This window comes from Megalops cyprinoides, chromosome 10 (assembly GCF_013368585.1).
Source record: "Megalops cyprinoides isolate fMegCyp1 chromosome 10, fMegCyp1.pri, whole genome shotgun sequence".
Classification (NCBI taxonomy): domain Eukaryota; kingdom Metazoa; phylum Chordata; class Actinopteri; order Elopiformes; family Megalopidae; genus Megalops; species Megalops cyprinoides.
Genome location: NC_050592.1, coordinates 14,484,037 through 14,498,834, shown reverse-complemented (window position 1 = coordinate 14,498,834; position 14,798 = coordinate 14,484,037). Strand labels below are relative to the sequence as shown.

Sequence of the window (14,798 nt, the reverse complement as noted above, 5' to 3'; positions counted from 1 at the left end):
CGCGTTTGACTGGCGTTCTCAGAGACCGCTTGACACCGGGGAGACAATGCCTTCGTCATTCCCCTTGCAGCATTTCTGAGGGCGTTTTTGTGGTCTGACCATATATGGTTATTATCAACACAAAAAACGCTTTCAACGCACAAAACTTGAAATTACTCTCATGTCTCATGTCAATTACTCTCATGTCTTGATTAGACTTATTCTCTCATGGGCAAACGCCTGACTTGTTTTCTTACAACGCACAAATGATTTTTGTCCAATTCAGACATTTGCTGAATTTTAACACTCTAATGCAGTTTCAATGCTATAACAACAGAAGTTACTCATATACTCATTGTATCAAGAATTGGCTAATGTTTGTGATACCCAGTGAACTGTTAAAGTACTAAAATGTTTTTTTTATATTATATAAAAGAATATTATATTTATATTATATTACATTAGTGTACGTCTGCCTTGTTTTAAAATAAAAGCAAAATTCCTATAATTGTAAGCAAGAAAGGTTTACTTTTGTTCTGTATACAGCTGGCATGTCACAATGTGACTTGCAATCAGAGAGACTGTTATTTTACAGTGGTTTGGTCTTCCTCACTATTGACCAATGTTCATGATACAAAATCAAAGGAATGCATTTGGTCATGATCTTTTGGATCATAGACCTTCTTTTTCAGTCAAATGTCATTGTTGCCAACTATTGACTGCTCAGTGACTGTTCAATCGGACCTTAGGAAATTTTGATGAATGTTCATGTCCAAGCCATGAAGAAAATCGTACGTACAACTTTGATGATGTTTTCATCATTAAAACCAGGAACTGTACAACTAATACCAGTAATATGAAATACTGGTATATACTTTGAAAAATATGTTGAATAAATAAAATTAATTTAACCTTATTCAAATATTCTTTGTGTTGTGTTTATTTATCCATCAGTACCTCTTAAATACTACCACGGTATAGTTAATAACCTTGGCCTATGGTACTAAGGTAAAGTACAGGGAATTTGATGCCTGACTAACAGGGGGCGTGGCAGATGGTGATAAATTTGTCGACGCATGCGTACTATGGCGTAGCTAACTAGCGGGCAAGGGCACAGCGAGAAGAGTGACATTTGTGCGACGAGGTCCACGCAACTTTCTTGAGGTGTTAAAGTTGACGGGTAATACGAGAGACTACATCCGTGTTTATGTTAGCATATATGTTGTGAGGTGACGGATGTTTCTGTGTAATCGGTAGTCGCATGATCACTAGCGAGGCAGCTAAATTAAACTAACTTCAGGTTCTGAACTCAGTTGGCAGTTGCTAACGTTAACATTAGCTAGTTGACGTTACCTTAACATCTGCTGTGTTAGCTGGCCAGCTAACTACACATTGATACAAACCTGAGAAGCTAACGTAACAGCATGAATGTTTATAGATAAACCTTCTTGGTTTGCACGCTATAGCTATCGGTTTGTGCACGAGAGTGTTTGCTGCGGGTAGTGTATCCTCGCTAACTTAGTTAATGCAGCCAGTTAGCTGTCCAGTAACTACTTAAGGCTGCTATTAAAGAATCGTAGACACATTGTCATCGCTAGATATGGTGAGCATGTAAGAGAGACTGGAAATGGAGAGAGGTCGTATCAGTTGAATGATTGTTTCCAAACTGACTAGCTAACGTTGTTTAGATTCTTGTGCATTTGCTTGAGAATGTGTATGACGAAGAGTTTGTTTATTCACGCCTTCTTGAGCATCAGTGGAGCAGGCGCTGCACGCGTTCACTTAAAGAGCTAAGAAGCTAGCTCGCTATATCGATTCGTCGATGTAAACGTTAGTCTCTGATGTGTCAATGTCAGAAACGAGCTTAAGACCAGTGGACCTGTGGAGCCTGCTTCGGAACCGATGCATGCAAACGAAAAGTGAGCCTGTTTATGTACGGACTTGCGTCCTGATTGTTGTTATCGACATTTTATTTTGTTTCATGAAGGTTCAGTAGTCGCATGGATTCACTTTTGAGCAGGGTTTGATTGCAGGTTGTAAGAAGCAATATATCGTTAGCTACTTTCCCAGGCTCTGTGTGTGTGTGTGCGTGTGTGTAATTGAGTTAGTAGCGGCACGTGTTTGGTCAGTCATGCGCCTCTACATCTCCTTGGAAATAAACTACCTACTTACTGTAGTTCTGTGCTGTAGTCGCTGTACAGTCAAGAGTCGCAACTGATTTTGCTAGTAGCATAGTTATACGTTGACAAGCAACTTACTTGCGTTTAATGAATGACCTTTCTTAATATTCTTCTGTACCCAGCTATATGCCTTAAACGTGTAACCGCACAATATTTTTTTTTCCAAATATCTGGCTGGTTGATAGAATATCGCAGCTTGTTTATTAATACGCCGTGGTTTCTGTTGCAGAGTTCGGCTCAGAAGCACTCACGGATATTATCCGATTGCTTCTGTACTAAATGGTACATGTTTTCCTTTTTTTAATTTCGTTCATGCAGATGGTTACAAAACTACAACAAACACATCCGCAGTAAGCAGCAGGAGACGATGGGAAAGCTTCTCTTTAATTTCTATAAATATTGCCATGGAAAATATTAATTGACAACTGTGTGGACCAATCGGTGACTGGGGTTGCCCCTGCCCCTTGAGCTGAATGGCTGTGTGCAGAAGGGGGATAGCATTATGGGCCGGCTGTCGGAGGAGGCACGGCTGCAGTTCATTGGCCCAGGGAGAGGCTTGGTGGCTCAAACATCCAAGGGAGCTGTCAGTTAAATCAGTAAGTCGGTGATGCAGCTAGTTTATGTAGTTTCTTAGATTATTGTCTAGTTTCTGAGATTATGACTTTTATAAAGTAATTATATTACTTGTAATGTAGTATAATATGTTAAGTAATGTAATTACTTAAACCATTTTAAAGGAAGCATGATTTACACAAACAAATCATTAGTTGATTTTTTCCATTACTGATGTTCCACAAAGTAAATTCAGGTCTGACTGCAATTGTGCCAGATTTCAATGTAATGTTTAGCTGTGATTTCTAAATGTCCTAGCTGCAATCCTAGCTGACTATAAATAAATAGTTCCTGTGAAATAAACTTATGAAACTCAACTAACCAAAATACCTTTGTAAAGCTTATATGTTGGCTGTGTTGTCAGTATGTTTTTAAGATTATCTAACTAAAACATTTTCCAAGCTTCTTGATGTTGTGAATGAAGTAAACACTGGGTCTGTCAAAACAGTCAAATGTAGTCTTACGATTGCAGGAAAACACTTAAGTGAAAAATCTGAATGACACTTCATGACACATTTGAATGTGAATGTCTCTGTCCTTGTTCTCTGTCAGAATCTCGATGCAAGACTCCATAGGCCCTCCCGAGCAATCAGCAGCATATCAGGGGCCCTTGCCCTGCCCAGCTGCATACGCCATCAGACCGTGAGCCGGGCCAGTATTGACTCATCGCAGACTCATTGTAACCCCCATGCTGGACAGCCAATAAGAGTGCCATGCGAGGAAGAGGAGAGGGAAGAGACCGTCAGCGTGTGTGTGCTTGTGGGCCCCCGGAACAGTGTGGGCCAGCGCACCTTTGTAGAGGTCCCTGCATTCGGACTTACTGAGCTCAGTGAACTGTTGTCCCCGGGAACTGCTAACAGCGGTGCGTTTCTCTTCCCTCTAACCACTGTGGACGGAAGGAGAGAGGACGACATAAGCGTGAGAGGAGCTGGAGAGACGAAGGTTCCGGGGAGGGAGTCGTTCCGGAGGTTGTTTGAGGCGGAGAGTTGCCCCGCTCCGTTTGTTCGGGGATCTCGTTTTTACTGCTTCCACTGCCCTGCCGCGGACGGCTTCATGGGATGTATGGACAAGTCCAGGGTTACGACCGGACTGGAGCCCCGCACGTCAGCACTGTTAGCCCTGGCCCCCGTCTCTTACTTTGCACATTCAGTGACCGAGAGGGGAGAGGGGATGGATGACAGAGACCGGGAGAAGGAAGAGAAACTGGCCCTGATGCATGACAAGTTGAGGGAAGAGGTGAGATAAGGATGACGAGGAGGGGATGAGGAGTGGTGGTGGAATGGGGTCGCCAGAATGCATATAAATGAAATGACGTATCGACTTAATTAATAGTGTATGCATGAGTAAATGAGTAATGATAATCTTAATTAATCACTATGTTAATGACTTATCTGTTGTTTTTCTTGTTGTTTCTGTGATCTGCATTTAATGTCCTCATTGTACCATGATGGGCTTGTAGTTGCTCTAGGTCACCACCTGCCAAGTTGGTAAATAGCATGAAGAGTACGCCAGATTGCATGAATATTGAGTGATAAATGAAAAAGTACAACGGAAATATACATAATTGCAGGTCATTTTAAGCCTTTCACAGGTGTTAGGGAGGCTTGAAGAAAGGTAGTTTAAGTCAATTGTGACTATCAAATAAAATCTTCCTAGATTGTTGGATGATATATTAAACAAAATTATGACTTTATGACAAAGTTAAGCCCAGGAAAACTGTTTGACTGTTAGCATTTATAAACCAGTTATGAATCGGGCCTCTGCATGGACTGTTGGTATGATATGTGCTTGGTATATAGGGTTCATTAGGAAATACTTTTAACGGAAACCGTATTTACTATAATTTAATTGTATTTACTTATGCTTATCTTGTGTATACATGTAACGGATACTTGTCAGGTGAACCAGTGTTAATTTTTCTGAAAGCTGCTACACTTTCCATATTAGTGATACTGTTATGAATACTGAATACTGAATAGTTTTAAAATAGAAGGTAGAAATGGTTTTGCCACCACCATTACTATACATTATGATTGTGCACCTGAAATAAATGCAGCTGTTTCCAGGTTTGTGCCATAAGTGTTGCTCTCATTCTGGTTGTGTTTAAAATGTTTTGCAGTTACCTAGATTCTTTTTGAAGAGTCACGACTACAGCATGTACTCCCCTGATGTCGAGTTCATTAACGGACTGCTAAACACAAAGACAAGGTATGTAATTGTATGTAATTTTTTATCTTGGCATTTTATAGTATGAGTGGGAAGTAATAAAACCATATGTGCAGTGTTTCATTTTATAAAATTAAGTCAATAGAACCTTACTTTGAAAATGGTTAACCTGACAGTGGTACATAATTCTTCCTGAATGTTTTCAAAGGTAGATACTTGTGGGGTTGTCCACCATCCTGATTTTTGTGTTTGGAATGTGAATAATAATTAAAAAGATAACGGGTTAAACTACTTCAAGTGACAATGATAAACTTGTTAATCTGTACAATAACATAATTTTTGTAATGTAGCATCCTGCTGCTTTCTTACAAGGCTGTTTTTCCCTCTTAAGTTGATATGAAGTGAAATTTTACTATAACCTTGTAACTACATAATTTTGATCAATTATTAATGCTTCTCTGAAAAAGCGATTTAGATCAGTTTCAGTGACATCAAAATTTGTGTTGTCTTTTACTTCACAGATGTTACACAAATGACCATTTTTAGAATGAAAGAAGGGAGGGCAAGGTGGGGCATAAAAATTGCAGTGCAAGATCTAAACCCACCAGTGCCCCACAGACCTCAGAGCATAGTGTTTTAGCCACTTCTCTGCACACTGACATTTTATGGGGTGCACTAATGCTACCTCCTGCGGCTCTTCCCCCAGGGGCAGGGTGCTGTACCAGCTGTCCCTGTCTCTGTGGAAGTTGCTGTGCGCGTGCTACTTTGCGGACATGCGGCTGGAGGTGCTGAAGCTCACCAAACACAGCGAGGACGGGACGGTGCGCGCCCGCTGGAGGCTGAGGGGCCTGCCCTTCCACGTGCTGCTGCTCCGTTTCTACAGGCGGGACAAGAGCAGCCTCTACAGGTGGGCGCACCTCGGCGCCGCACGGGTGCTTCCACCTCGTTCTTGCAGAAATCACTCGCCACAGGCGGGCGTGTGGGCCGGCTTCATTTTCACCTTTTTCAAGCAATAGATTGAAAACCAAGTTGCAGGCTAACCAGCTAGCAAGTTCTTTTAATGTGAGAGATGTTAACCAGCTAGATAGATGTTAGGAAAAGCATAATTCAGCGCAGCTTGCTAGCCAGCTTAGTTTTCCATTTACATAATCACAAGGTCTTACTCTTCCTTTAGTGTGTCAAGAGTGACAGTATGAATAATTATATGACAGAAGGGCTACAAAGTTCCAAGCTAGCAAGCTATCCAGTTGTTTTAAAAATAAGCATACAGGCAGCTTCATATCAAACAAAATTGGTTGTGTTTTCTTGCTATCTTAAAATATTTTATTTTGATACAGTGAAAAACCACTCCATATCACCAATTCTGATTGGTCAGGTGCAGTGGGAAGTTAAAAAATGCAAACACATTATGTACTAAATAATCTTTTGAGGAATATAGTGAGTGAGTGAATTTTTCTTTGGCAGTACAAAATGAAAGAGACATTGATTAAAGTACAGTCATATACATTAAGATGTTATGCACACAAGAATAGTTTTTATGTTGATACTATATTTTTGTACATGTGCAGGTATGATAAATATTTCATTGGTTACATCTAAGAATTCAGCCATCATTATTGCTTGATACAAAGATATTTGTACCTGATTAAGTCAGGGAAATGTTGTGTATGTTTACACATTGCTTATTCAACAATGTCCATAAATTAAATTATTGTTTAACTTTATGTAGAACTATTCAAAGTACACTAATCATAAAATAAAAATAAGTTTATAAATATAGTGGAGCTGAATGTCAAGCCCATTATTGCACGCATGTAGCACTAAGCAGAGAGTTTTTATGTTTTTACGTGTTGCATTAACAATTTTCCTCACTGTGACAGGACATATGATGCATTTTCTACCTTTTACCTGGGGCCAGAAGGGCTTGTACGCTGTCACAGAGTTGACAAGGTGAGACTCATACAGCAGAACTAGACAATACATTACATGATTTGTCATGAGCCTTTCATGACCCTTAAAGTGTGGCTTGCTCTGCTCTGCTAAACTGGGCTGTTAAGATCTTTTGTGGAAGTCATGTCAGAGGGGATTTTTATTTGACTCAAAATAACCCATTGATGGTATAAGAGGAAATCTCTGACACAAATACTGTATGGTTAGACAAAGGGTCACACAGTGAATTATGTTTATAGTCACAGAATACTCAGGTACATTCAAGTACTATGACTCTTTTTCAGTCTGTAGAGGTCAGTATTTACTTAGGCTTTGATAAAAACACAAAAACGTGTGGGCGAATCCACAGTAGTGAAGAGTGAAATGCCATATGTGCATTACGCATTAAGCTGAACATTGTCTCCCTCTCTCCAGGTGATGCCAGCCCAGCCCCCAGTCTTGCCCCGAATAACATCAGTGTTAGCTGGGGCATTAGTGGCCCTGGGACTACAGGAGCACAGACCTGCCTTGAATTTGCTGCCCTTCCTTCTGTCCTCTTTCAGGATAGGACTGGGGAGACATTGAGAGAGTGAGCGTGCGTGGGGACAGAGCAGCGCAGTAATTAAAAGAAGCCGTGTGTGTGCATATGTTTGCATGCTGTTGTACATGTGCGCATCTGCGTGCAGGCACATGGCATGCTAGGGAGAGGAGAGAGATACTGAGTGATGGAGAGATGTTGAGTTTCTGAGGATGTAGAAGGAAGAGGTCACATAGGAGAAAGAGATGTCTATATGGTATACTATAACAAGCTGTTTTCCTAATGACATAATGACAATATTGTTTACCTAATTCAAAATGAACTCACAAATGAGCAGTAATCTCTTTTTGGATTAAATTATTTAAATTTCCCTATTGTTGTAACTCTGTGGAACATTGACATGATTATGTATGTACTACAGTGACTACCAGTTTGATTCTTTGATACATATATATACATTATATAACAGCAAGAGCAAGTATAAAAATGCCAAAATAACTCCCAAGGCAGGAGCCAGTTTCTTCCCAGCACATGTGTGACACACATAGACTGTTTACAGACCATATAGGTAATGTCTAGAAATGTGTATAACTGAACCACTCACAGTTGTTTGAGTTCTCTTCTACAGCATCCACCAGAAAGACTTGCATGCTCTTTGCAAAACTACAATGTTGTAGGCAGTGTTATGCATTATTTATTCAGCTCTGGGATCGTGTCACATCTGTGTGAATTTGTGTATTGTAAAAATGGAAAATGACCTCCAGCTATTGATAATCTCAAGGAAGAGTTTGTATGAAGCATTATAGCTACAGCCATTGATTTCTTTCAAGCCTGCTAGGTGTTTCTGGGCCTTTAGGATACCAGTTTAAAGATTTCTGTCGAAGCCCCATTTTCATGTCACTGATCCTGCTGTTTCATCTGTATGATCCATCAGTGAAATAATGTTTTGTATGACTCAGAGCATACAGTAACTGTCAATCAAGTTTGAACGTGAAGCCATGTTTTATACTGGGCCCCTAATTCGTTTGTCTGCTTTAACTTGAAAGATGCGACTGGATCCTCTAACTGTATCCAGCAATGTGATGTTAGCTACCAATGTTTACTCCTCTGGGTATCTACTTTGAGATACTATTTAAACACAAAGCTAAAAGACATTTGGTTTCTTGTTTTTCCAAACAAGTGCACTGTTTGAAAGGCCAAAAATTGGGCAAGCAATAAAGTGACATGGATAAGATTGTCATGCGTGTCATCTCGCTTGAGAGAAAGGACATGGAGTATTAATTTGTGGTCAGGCCCTTCATTGGCACCTTACTAGCACCCCATTACTTAGACAAGCACTTGTGGACTGTGCCTTTTGTTTTAAGTGATACACATGTTACATCATTCCTCTTGAGGTAATTAAAAACTGATCTGTTGTTAATAGACCAAATCCATTCAGTTTGTAAGCAGATACCAGCATGCATGCACCCTTTTTAGAAGGTGAGACATGATGGGAAAGCTGACTCCTTTCAGTCATTCAAGTACATAATGAAAAAATATATCTGGTTGGTGTCTTAAATCACTTTTTGCATTTACTTGGAGTACTGGAGATTCAAGAACTATGCTTCAAAACCAGGTACTAGAAGAATTGAAGTGTCTCCCTAGGTGATGAAGTTCTTATTTCTTTGTGCTCAAGAAAATCACCACCCTGTTGTCATAGTTGATTTATCTCTGTAGGAGTATGGATAGCTAGGAAACTGTTCAAAGAGCCCAGAATAGCTCTTTAATAGTGTCCATTATGTAGCATTTTCAGTCATTTTAATCTCTGTTGTGAACTGTGTTAGAAAGAAGTTGTTTCTTTTAGAAATTATTTAAAACAAATGCTGCTACTTGCATATTAATGAAGAATTGATCCTTTTTAACTACGTTTATAGTGCTCACAACCACAATCCTTAAGCACTGAATCAAAATCAGATAAAATCAAAATAGAAATTTGCATGAGACATGGGGCGCAATGTAGACAGAGTAATTGGATTACTCGCTTCCTCTCGAAACTACGTCACAGTGCTCTAATGTTCTGTAATTATGGGTTTGGTTCCATTTAATCAAATCCAGACACAGAGCCTACAAAGTAGCCCTGGAACCAAAACCCATGTGATGTCTGCTTGAACCTCTTTAGATTCTCAGAACGCAAACTGGATTCTGGAAACCCAATGCTGAAAATCTCTGAATGTGTGTCATCGACAGTGAATCCAGAATTTGTCATGAAATCTGTCAGTATATCTTCAAAAACCTCCTCTGCATCACTTGGATTCGTAAGGAAAACAACAGCTGTGTCTGAGTCAGTCAGTGCCTTCACCACTTTGCCCTCTCCCATTTCTATACCTCGAATTCTTTCCTCATTGTTGATGGATCTGATTAGAGGTTGCAAACAAAGCCTCACCAAAACAGGTGTGAGCGGACACCCCCATCTCAGGCCACGTGAAAGTGAACGAATTGATTGGGAGCCTATGTCACTGTGGCTCCTTCCTGTGGTCACCAAAGATTTGACCACTGTTCTAAATTCGCTGGGTAATTTGAAGCTCTTGAGCCTCTGGAATAGGTATGGCCACTTAATTTCACCAGGGTCCACTTTCACAGTAAACACCAGCATTGGGCTCTGGCTACCTTGGATCTTTTGAATAGCTCTAATGCAACTTTGCACTGACATACCACCAGTTTTGCTTTGCCCTGGATTTAGGAGATGGTCCATGATACTGTTTAGTCTCTTGGCAAGAATAGAAGATAAAATGGTGTAGTCTACATTGAACAATGATGCAGATACCAAATTACGGTTGCTGTCACAGTATGTATGATCATGCCAAGTCTGAGACACCACAGGCCTTAGAAATGAATGTTCATGATTCAGTGATTCATTGAATGTATCTTTGAAGGACTTGAGGCTGAGGACTTTGTTGAAATAGGCTTGAAGGTAGTCGGTAAGTTGGCAGGCAAAGTGTTGATAAAACTGGACTGGCAGCCCATCTGGAGTTGGGGGATGGGAGTCAGACAGGGAAAGTATAGTTGTTAAAATTTCTTTGCGTGAAATACCTTCCATCAGAGCAGAATTTAGGGCATACTGGAGCTCTTCAAACTTCCTTGTTTTGTAGAGTTTGTCCAAATAGACCTGAAGATCAAGGTTACAGCTGGGAGAAGGTAACTGATGAGTTTCTGAGTTAACTGATAAAGCTGGACCTTGAGAAAAGGAAATATAATTACTTCTCAGTTACTGTTTTGGTTATCACTGATTTAGCTGAACAGCATTTAACCTGTTGTGCCTCAGGCAAAATCATGTTTAAATCAGCCAGTGGCCTGGTGTGTCTGTATTTCAGTCTGATTAGCATTGCATGATCTGAGCCAAGAGACTTGATTACAAACCTTACAAACTGACACTACACGTTACATACGAAAAATTGATATCCAATCACTTAATATCTGAATGCACTTTATTTGATGTTTACAGTGCATTCTACATCAAAAGTGTTCATATCATGAGCTGCTTTACACTGTGTCCCCCAACACATATGCATAGAAGTGAGAATGTTAACAGTCCTTCTATTTGTAAATGAATAAAGTGACAGATTACAAATAAGTAAAATATGAACCCTTTACAAACTATGGATGGTGAAAACATGAAAAACTGTGAAAACTCACCACTATACTCCCCTAATTGCCCACTCTGCAACACTGGCATGATTTCATTGGATTCTGTTCCAGTCAATTTTCCTGCACATAGGACTTGTCTTCTCTCCTTCTCCTCTCCTTTCTTTTCTTTTCTCCTCCTCTTCCAGGCGGTTTCCTCACATCCCAACCTCAGCTTTAAGCCCATCCAAAGATCCCTCTTTCTCTTTATCTTCTTTCTCGAGAAGTTTTTGAGCATGCATGAAAAATGAGCCATGCAACTTTCATCCCCAAGCAAGCTGCTATCAAACTGCCACCTCTTGTTTCCTGTCCGTATTTGTATAGAAATGGGTGCGTGGTCTGAAATATAGTCCTGTCTATCTGAATATTGAGGTCTAGCATGAATCGCACAGGCTGCCACCCTCCCCATGGTCTTATCAGGGACAAAAAAATAATCTAACCTTGATATGCCTTTATTTGCTGCGCCAAAGTAAGTGAAGTTTTTCTCCTCTGGATGGAGGCATCTCCAGACATCCATCAAATCGAAATTCCTGAGGAAACGCATAAGACCTCTTGCCCGGTCACGATGACCTTTGTTCTTGCTGTCTGATTCCTTGTCCAGGTCAGCTTCAAGGACGGTGTTGAAGTCCCCAGCTACCACCAAGAGACCCGAGTCTGGTGGGCTGATTGAGAAATCGCAGTCCTTGTCAAATTCAATCTTCTCATCACCCGGGTTATAGATATTGACAAAGACAAAATCCTCCCCCCGTATTTGACAGTTAACAATCATATATCTGCCCTTTTTATCCCCAGTAACTCTAAGACCCTCACAGCACAGATCTCTTCTGAACAGCACCCCGACCCCTCGACTGTTTGCTCTGTAGACAGTGAACACCGCCCAAAGGTAATCATGTCCCAGCTCTTGAACTTTAATGCTCCCTGGTGGAAGATCTTTGCTTGGACCCAGGTGAGTCTCTTGGAGAAAAATCATGTCGGGTTTCAGGAGCCTTAGGTGTTCCAGAACACTGGACTTTTTACCTGAGAATCCATTCACATTCCACGAAAGGATAGTGAGAGTACTCTGCCTCCTGTCATGGTCCTCCATGGTTTAGTTTGCTTCAGCTGTGGATATAGAGGGAGTAAGACAAGAAATTAAGAGCATGAAAAACATTTTTTTAAATAAAAAAAAAATCTAATGAGAATTTACAAACAGAATTTAAAAATAAATACAAAAATATCTACTGATTCCAAAATATTGTCTTCTGTGGTGACCTCTTCACACTATGCAGATTGCCAGTTCATTTTCATACATCTCTGCCTATTGCAGTGCGTACAGTTCCACTGAAACAGGTTTGATTCATTGTGGTATGCATGCAGGTTATTGTGCTGCTTTTAGTAGGACATCCTGTGGCTATGAGACCCACGGTCATGTCATGCCTCCTGTCAATGGACATTCATGATGTCAGCTGACAGCCAATCTACTGTAATAAATGGCCAGTTTGGGGCATCCTGTTCAGAGTACACCTGTGATTCTTGTTCTACCCTTTACTTTCAGTTTGTTCCATTATCTCTCAGTCAATGCAAATCAGTTGTTTTATATCACTACCCTTAATTTCCTTCCTCATGTATCGTCTAATTGTTTTAGTACTCTACCATAGAAAAGTATGTGCAATTATTGAGAATTAGGAATTGCACACAGACATTCTTGTTGGCTATTTTTCTCAACTTAGACATAAGACTAAATGAGTGTATATTAAACTTTTCCACAATAATTAAAATGAAAAAGTTATTTAATGTTGCACTATTTCAAATTTTCCATCAAACTTAACCCTTAAGAAAACTGAAAAATAACATGTACCGGTTTTTGCAAGCCTTCATGAGGGGTACATCATTAAACTCTTTCTTAAAATCCAACATACCAAGTCAGTCCTAACCAAGCCACTTAAACTTTTGTGAATCAACATACAGTATGCACCAACTTTTAGGTTAGCACTAGTGAATGTTTTAGAAATGAGAAATATGTCATACAACTGCTCGGACTCTGTACACTCTCTTCACTGTAGTAAAGTTCAAAAGTTTTCAACTCCTCAAGCAAGAAAAGCTGTTGTATACCAATTTTTTAATTGTTTCCAAACCGCTTTCATTATATTGGTGAGCCTCTATATAGGATTTTCTTATGTATTTATGTTTTTGTTAGGGGTTGTATTTATTTGAGAATGTTGTCTACATCAACAATAAACCAGAAATGATACATATTTTGTAGGTCGATCTTGGTTAATTTGAAGAAGGCAGTAAAATCAAAAGATACAATACTGATGTTCTGTGTTTTCAGAGGATATTATACATGCATGTAGCTACATTGTGCTGTAGTCTGAAATCTGAGTTTTAATATGGTATAGGAAGGCACAGGTAAGTAGCTAGCAATACCTGTACAGTGCATATAAATTTAATGCCAAATAACAGATGTCACCTGACACCATATTTGCTCTAGGTTGACAAATTTCTCTGTCCACAAACAAATATTTAAGAATAAGAATAAGAATAAGAATAAGAAATACTTTCTTAATCCCAAGGGAAATGTGAGAATCAGGGCTGAATCAGGGCTGAAATTTAGATCAGGGCTGAGCCTGGAGTATTATGCTGACCAGACTTTTGAGGACATCTGAGGTGAAAATAGTGCAGTTGATGCCTTGTCTCCTTTCTTCAATAAATGTATTTAGGCAGACTAAATGCAAATCAATATATCTGCATCAGGTGGACTGGTTTTGTTTTCCTATGTGGTGATTAAACTTGCAAATACTTGCAAAAACATTTGTGCTTCTTGTTTTCCTACAATTCCCTTTTCATATAAAAGCAGTCAAGTGGGCAGATGCTCAGGAAACACAATCAATTCCTCCAGTACATTTAAAATCTGGGTCATTGTCTCAGGAGTTCTATAGACATATTAACAATCTACACATAAACAAGCAGTGTGATAACTGGAAAAACCTCTGGGGCTTTTCTCTACTAGTGACATGACTGGCTAAGGAATAGCTGAAGAAATCCTTTGTAAAATTTTCAGGAAGCTGATAGATAATGGAGCCTCCACATTCATAAAGTTGGTTTCACTTCAGCATAATCCAGGGCACACAGGATGTGACCTGTGCAGCCAGGCAGATTAAGGAAAAATCCTGTGATTAATGACTGAGGTAGTCCTCATTGAATTGACAGTGTTTTATTGTCCACAAGCCATTACATCCTATGGAAATGTTGCTATGGGAAGAGTCAGCCCCTTCCATGAAAGGAGTTTTCAGGAGGGACTAATCTGAGAGACTGAATTTATCTCCCTATAAATTTGTACTATAAAACTGCACACATCATCATTTCAAATAGTACTTCCCTCTGTGTTTTTTCTACACAAAGAAAAGACAAAATCTCCTTTACTGTTTTCTTCCCTTCTAGTGCTTGCGTTATTCCATCACAAGTCCAGGTGGCAACATAGAGCAGGACCACAAAGAATGAGAACATCCAAAGAAGCCATCATTTAGTTCTGGCTTACAGGGAAACCATTAATAAACATAAGTTTTGGATACCCATTACCTTACTTATGCTCTCTACTGCACTCGTCACAATTCTGCAATTCTTCTTTGCCAGTCCAATTCATCTTTATCAGGTTGAAAAAAACGGGCAAACTATTCCAGTCATCTCCGAGTTGGCACAACACCAAAGCTACTGTTGTTAGCCTTGTCACCTTCCCTGTTCCTCTCCACTCATCC

At 39.8% G+C, this 14,798-nt stretch overlaps 2 protein-coding genes across 3 annotated transcripts; one reads left to right on the top strand and one right to left on the bottom strand.

Annotated features, from left to right (window-relative positions):
- The first annotated feature begins 1,089 nt into the window (after window positions 1–1,089).
- LOC118784891 lies at window positions 1,090–8,719 on the top strand. Of its 2 annotated transcripts, none has more exons than XM_036539361.1 (7): window positions 1,090–1,143; window positions 2,478–2,755; window positions 3,324–4,007; window positions 4,891–4,979; window positions 5,644–5,844; window positions 6,818–6,887; window positions 7,302–8,719. In XM_036539361.1, the coding sequence occupies exons 2-7, from the start codon at window positions 2,633–2,635 to the stop codon at window positions 7,449–7,451; spliced, it is 1,317 nt and encodes a 438-aa protein (XP_036395254.1). In that variant the 5' UTR covers window positions 1,090–1,143; window positions 2,478–2,632; the 3' UTR covers window positions 7,452–8,719. The 2 variants fall into 2 exon arrangements, with proteins under 2 accessions (XP_036395254.1, XP_036395253.1); XM_036539360.1 differs by having other exon boundaries at window positions 1,090–1,159.
- Window positions 8,720–9,484: 765 nt separating this feature from the next.
- Window positions 9,485–12,148, bottom strand: LOC118784475 (LINE-1 retrotransposable element ORF2 protein). Its single transcript, XM_036538716.1, has 3 exons — window positions 11,077–12,148; window positions 10,503–10,617; window positions 9,485–9,797 (listed from the first exon to the last, which is right to left on the bottom strand). Exons 1-3 carry the CDS (start codon window positions 12,146–12,148, stop codon window positions 9,485–9,487), a joined length of 1,500 nt encoding a protein of 499 aa, XP_036394609.1.
- Between the last annotated feature and the right edge of the window lie 2,650 nt (window positions 12,149–14,798).